Raw genomic sequence first — 6,000 nt, forward strand, 5'->3', positions numbered from 1 at the left:
TTCTCTGGCAGGTTGGCCTGCAGTCTTTGCATCTCTCTCTCTAATCTATCTCCTATTCGAAGTCCAATGATGCTTACAAATATGCCTGTCCCCCCTGTACTTAAGAAACCCCTGTTAGACCCTGATATCCCCTCAGTCTATAGTTCTACTTCCTTTCTTAACAAGATTCCTAGAAAAAGCTATCTACACTCATTGCATTTCGGTCCCTTCTTTCTCTTCAGTACCCTTTATCATCTGGCTTTAATTATTCAATTAAAACAACTTTTCAAAATCCCAATAAATTGTCTTTCGATGCCAAAACTTCTGACCCACTCATGAATGTACTTACTCCAAGCTCTGTTCTGGGCTCCTATCTCTAAACCCTTAGTTTTAGTGAGAGGTGCATCAGCAATCCTGGGTTTTATTATCATTGTTTTGCAGATGACATCCAGCCCTTAATATTCAGCCCTTGTCTCTCTCCTGAGCTCTAGTCCCATGTCTCCTAAACATTTTGAACTGGATGTCCCTTAGGCATTCAAAATCAACATGTCCAATACCGAACAAACATACACCTCTTCTGAACTTACCTAATTCTGTCAAGGGCACCACTATTCTTCTAACGATCCCTCACCTTTGATTCTTCCCTTTCCCTCACCCCATGTCTCTGATCAATGGATGACCAGGTCTTTGTGATTTTCACCTTTATGAGCTCTCTCGAGTCTATTGCCTTCTCACAACTTGCCTGGCCACCATTCTAGTTCAGGCTCTCATTACTTCTCACCTGGACTATTTAATAGCCTCCCAATTGATCTCCTTTTATCCATTTTTCTCCCTCACTTCAACCCATGTTTCATGAAACTGCCAAAATAGTATTCCTAAATTCTAACCAGATCATAAACTTCAATGGCTTCCTCTTACCTGTAGGATCAGATACAAAGTCCTCTATTAGGCATTTAAAACACTTCAAAATCTGGTTTCAACCTAACTTTCTAGGCATATTACATATTACTCTTCTCCATGAACTCTATGGTGCAGACTGGCCTTGCTACTCCTATCAATGATAATTCTTCTGTCCTGTCCCTCATGCCTGAAATTTACTCTCTTCCCATATTTCCCTCTTGGAATTTCTGGTTTCATACCAGACTCAACTGGTATACTGCCTTCCACCTCTCCTGCACCTCTTTTCCTTCCCCATCCCCTTCCCCTTTAAAGTTACTTTATATCTGGCTTTTAAAATATATATTTTGTATTTGTTTCTCGATGTGTATTTTGTTTCTTCAGAGACAAACATGGGAATAGAGATTGTTTCCTTTCTACCTTTGTATCCCTAAAGTTCTCTACTTAGCAGGTACTTAACAAATGTTAATTGAACAATAAGAAAGTCTGCCCTGAAAGCTTTCATTTTTACACTGATGGGGGGCTCTGTTTTGCATCTTTTTAAATGTACTTAGGTACGACTGTAACTACATACCTTTTAGTGACTTTCCTCCCTACTAGACTGTCTTATCTAAATTTTCCATTTCCACTAGCACCTAGCATATGTTAGATAGTTTAAAAATGTCTTTGGAGCTAAAGTCATTCTTGCTTCATATAGATTGCATTGGAGGAGAAAGAGTTTGGCTTTACTTTAGGGAAAGTTTGATCCTTGGTTCTTTTTATGAACTCTAGCCAGATGTTGAAACCCACCCCGCCCTTGTACTCCATAGTGACAGCAACTGTGGAAAGAGCTTTGGGTTTGGAGTCAAAAAACCTGAACTGTCTCCCAGCACTGCCATGATCTAGGTGGATAACCCACTCTGGTACTTCTGTTACTCTGGTTTTTTCTGTTCCTAGGATCGCTGGAGTTAGCTGGAGGCCCTTTTTATGACTTGTCTTCAGCCTTGTTCCAGCCCTTGATATGAGTTAGATTAGAACTTGGTCAGAGTATGGGTGGAAGATCTCAGCCTTAAGACTTCGGAAGATTTTAACAAATCACAGAATGCTCATGTCGGAGGGGATCTTAGAACACAGATTATTCTGAAGGTTAATGGCGATCAGAGTTAGAAGGAATCTTAGATACAAAAATGTTAGAACATAAAATGTCAAAGGTGAAAGGGGTAAAGCTTGGCTCTTTGTGAAGACTTTACCAAAAGATATGCATGAATGTTGTGTGAATGCAATGAATGAAGTGTGTTGTTGTTTCATTCATGTCTGACTCCTCATGACCCTATTTGGAGTTTTTTCCCCCAAAGGAACTGGAGTGATTTGCCATTCCTTTCTCCAGCTTATTTTACAGATGAGGAAACCAAAGCCAATGGTTCAATAACTTGCCCAGGGTCTTACAGCTAGTGAATGTCTAATGCCACATTTGAACTCAGGCCTTCCTAATTCCACACCTGGCAGTTCTACCCATTGTGCCACCTAGCTACCTTTGAAGCATGTAGGGTTTGCCATCTGTATGGACAGAAATAACATTCACACTCATGAAAACTGATCTGTATTAGATTAAGAATACAGAGCTGAGAGGCCAGGCGTCTGGACCAAGATGCCCCCCCCCGCCCCCATCTCAACTCATAGAGGACAAGACAGCCCCAGTGATAGAACGTGACCCTCTCAGAGTAGCCCAGTCAGTTAAGTGGCAGAGTGGAGACCTGAATCCAGCACCTGTGATTCTCAGCTCAAACTCTTTTCTCTGTCCCACAATTCCTCTTTCTGATGGATGCAGAATGACAGGTAATTGCCCCATAAGGGAAACACTTGCCCCAGCACTTCTGCTCTACTTCCATAGGGACTGTGGGACTTGTGTTGCCTTCCAGAGGGGGTGGGGGGAAGGGTGGCTCCAACAGGCAGAGAAGTGTAATAGCTAATGGTGACTTCACTGAACAAAAACCAGATGTCTCAAGGAGAAGAAATTTGGCTGCGGTCCCTCTTTCAAAATCCTAGGAGAGGAGGAAGGGAAGGAGGAATGTGAGCCACATTTCACCTTTATAGGACTAGGAAAAAGCTGGCTGTGGTGTTGTGTGTGTGCATGTGCGTGTGCGTGTGTGTGTGTGTGTGTGTGTGTGCATGTGTGTGTGTGTGTGTGTGTGTGTGTGTGTGTGCATGTGTGTCTGTGTGAGATGGGAGGGAAGGGCAAGCAAAAGGGAGAGTAGCAAAGGTGGAGGGTGGCAAGGGGGAAGGTAGCAAGAGGAGGGTGATAAGGAAGAAGGTTGGCAGGGGAGGTAGCAAGGGGGGGCTGGCAAGTGGGAAGAGTAGAGAGTGGCATGGGGGAGGGGGAGGAGTATTCATTTGTCACCACAGGAAATACAATGTGAAAAGGCACGGATCTAGCCATTTCCCAAGCATGAATGCACTGGATTTGTTGATGAGGTTCAGAATTGTATACTTAAGCAAAGAAGGTCCCTGTCCTTTCCTAATTATAAAAGACTTCTCAGGGTGCAGTTGGGACACCAAAGGAATGGGGCTAAGACTGAACTGCAGAAATGAAACTGCTGGATGAGCAGAACTACATGGAGATCCGGGGAGCTTCAGCAGGATAAGTCTGGCCAAAAGAAGGGTGCTCTGCCAAAGAGGTTTTCCTTTTGGAAAATTAACCATAGACTTTACAGATGAGGAAGCATCCACCGAGTGGGGGTAAAGCAGTGACTTGAACCCGTCACCTCATCCAATTCCAGTATTGCTTCTTTTGCAGGCCCCCCTTCATAGTCAGAGTTGTCCAAAAGGGGTTCATAGTTTGCCCTGGGAGGCCGTTAATGTCTTACAAGCTTTTAGGGAAAGCTTTCGAGTCCTTACTAGGGATGCTATTCATGGATTCCTGTTTAGGAAGAGGTTCAACCAAACGCCCTCAGGTCCTTGAAAGTTTTTGATGCTATGAAAACCCTAAGGGATAGCAATAGAGACTGGACTCATGATTTCACTGGAGTAAGAAACTTCTGGATGAGGAAACTCCCGCCAAACTTATTAAGTTTTAAAGAGTTGCCTAGGACCCTGAGAGATTAGATGAGAGTCACACAGGTGGTACTTGAACCCTAGCCTTCCTGGCTTTGAGGTCAGTTCTCTTATCTATTACTGCACAATAGCTCTCATGAAAGAAATAAGAATTTTCTGGAGGGATTGGGATAGATTTTTTTTGGAGGGCAGTGTCATGGTCACTAGAACTTTTTTGTTTATTTTTTGAGGCAATTGAGTCAAGTGACTTGTTCAGGGTCACATGGCTAGTAACTGTCTGAAACTGGATTTGAACTCAGGTCCCCCTGAGTCCAGGATCAGCACTCTATCCACTTTGCCACCAGAATGCCCCTGGGGTTACCTTTAAGGTTAACTAAAGAGAGGCCCTCCTAAGCACAGTGACAGACACCCCCTCCTCTGACCCCCCCCATTCTGATCCACCTTCTCTCAGGCTCCTTACCCCCCCCCCCCACAGGAAGTGGACACCAGACACATCCCTGTCTGCCTTGCCCAGGAAGACTTCAGTCTCCCCCGTCAGTCTCTCCCTAAGGCCAGGATGTGGGGGTGGGGGGGAGCTTTGGCTCTAAGCTCTGACAACACGACTGCCTTCCTCCAGGCTCTCCAAGTCTAAATTCACTAGGTGCCTTTTCCCGCTCCCCGCTTTGGGCTGCGGCTGGATGCCTATGGGCAAGGAGGTAGGCTCAGCCGTTGGTAGCCCCGGCCTGCAACTGTTCGAGACACCGAGCCCCGAGTTCGGGCTCTCTCTGGGCCACCCAGCCCTGTGCCATTTTTGAAAATATCTTCTCTCTTCTCCCTGCGATCCGCCGGCCCTGCGTTCTATGTCCCAAGGGCCCTGCCAGCTCTGCCACTCTGTGCCAGCTTCCCCAGCGCTGCTGACAGTCCCTGTCTGGGCAGTCCAACCACTTGGGCCACCTGCTCCTGCTGCGGGGGCCGGGGTGGGCATCAGCCCCCGGCTGGTCCTGGGGCAGGGCAGTGGGGATGCCCGCAGCCGGGACCCCTTTCTCCCTCACCTTGGCCCGCCCCGGCCCCCAGGCTTCGCGCCAGCCGCGACCCCGCCCCTGGCCCCCCAGGACTGGGTTCGAGTCATCCCTTCGCAGTGCTGGCCTGGGGATGGGCGGCTGACCTGGGGTGGGCGCGGCCGCTCCGGCGCCGCACCAGCCTCCGGGTGCGGGTCCCGGCCCTGGGCGGCCCCCCAGCTCCTCTCTGGGCCGAGGGGCCACGGCGCCTCCTTACTCACCGATTCTGCTAGGAGGAGCTGGCCCTTGCGGGAGCACAAGAAGTCCCGCGTGGGGAGCAGAGCTCCCAGGCTCGCTGTCTGGGGGCCGTCCGGGGCCCCCGCGGGGTCGGGGTCTGCCGGGGGCCACATGGCGGCGGCACGAGTGGGAGCCCTCTCCCTCTCGCCCCCCTTACCCTCCTTTCTTTGAGGGAAACGGAAATCATGACACTGCGGAAACGAGAGGAGGAGGAAGGGGGGGAGAGAGGGAGCAGGGAGAGATCTAAGAACTCAGCAAGGGGGCCCCGAGCTCCGCAGCCCGAGCCCCTCCTCCTCCTCCTCCTCCTCCCCCTCCTCCTCCCATCTCCGTGCTTCCGATCTTGGGCCCATTGAGTCTCCACCGGACTGCTAGCCGGAGAGACGACTCTCGTCTTCTGTCTCGGTCTGTGACTATGCTCGGCCTCGCTCTAGCTCTCCTAGTCTGTCTCGAGCTTTATCTGTCTCTCTGTCTCCATCTCAGTCTTCATCTCTGTTTCTGAGTCTGTCTCTGTGGCTCTCTGTCTCCTCTCTGTCTCTCTGTCTCCATCTCAGTCTTCATCTCTGTTTCTGAGCCTGTCTCTGTGGCTCTCTGTCTCCATCTCAGTCTTCATCTCTGTTTCTGAGCCTGTCTCTGTGGCTCTCTGTCTCCTCTCTGTCTCTCTGTCTCCATCTCAGTCTTTATCTCTGTTTCTGAGTCTTTCTCTGTGGCTCTCTGTCTCCATCTCAGTCTTTATCTCTGCTTCTGAGCCTGTCTCTGTGGCTCTCTGTCTCCTCTCTGTCTCTCAGTGTCCATCTCTCACTCTGCAGGGAACCTCTCTTCC

General features: G+C 49.0%; 1 protein-coding gene across 1 annotated transcript in view; it reads right to left on the reverse strand.

The window, feature by feature from the left end:
• CMTM3 (CKLF like MARVEL transmembrane domain containing 3) overlaps positions 1-5,308 on the reverse strand; it is a 40,650-nt gene extending 35,342 nt beyond the window's left edge. The window contains exon 1 of the mRNA XM_074203143.1: positions 5,165-5,308. Coding sequence (XP_074059244.1) covers positions 5,165-5,293 — 129 coding nt within the window. The 5' untranslated portion in view covers positions 5,294-5,308. The remainder of the gene's footprint in view (positions 1-5,164) is intronic.
• Positions 5,309-6,000: the final 692 nt, after the last annotated feature.

This window comes from Macrotis lagotis, chromosome 1 (assembly GCF_037893015.1).
Source record: "Macrotis lagotis isolate mMagLag1 chromosome 1, bilby.v1.9.chrom.fasta, whole genome shotgun sequence".
Classification (NCBI taxonomy): domain Eukaryota; kingdom Metazoa; phylum Chordata; class Mammalia; order Peramelemorphia; family Peramelidae; genus Macrotis; species Macrotis lagotis.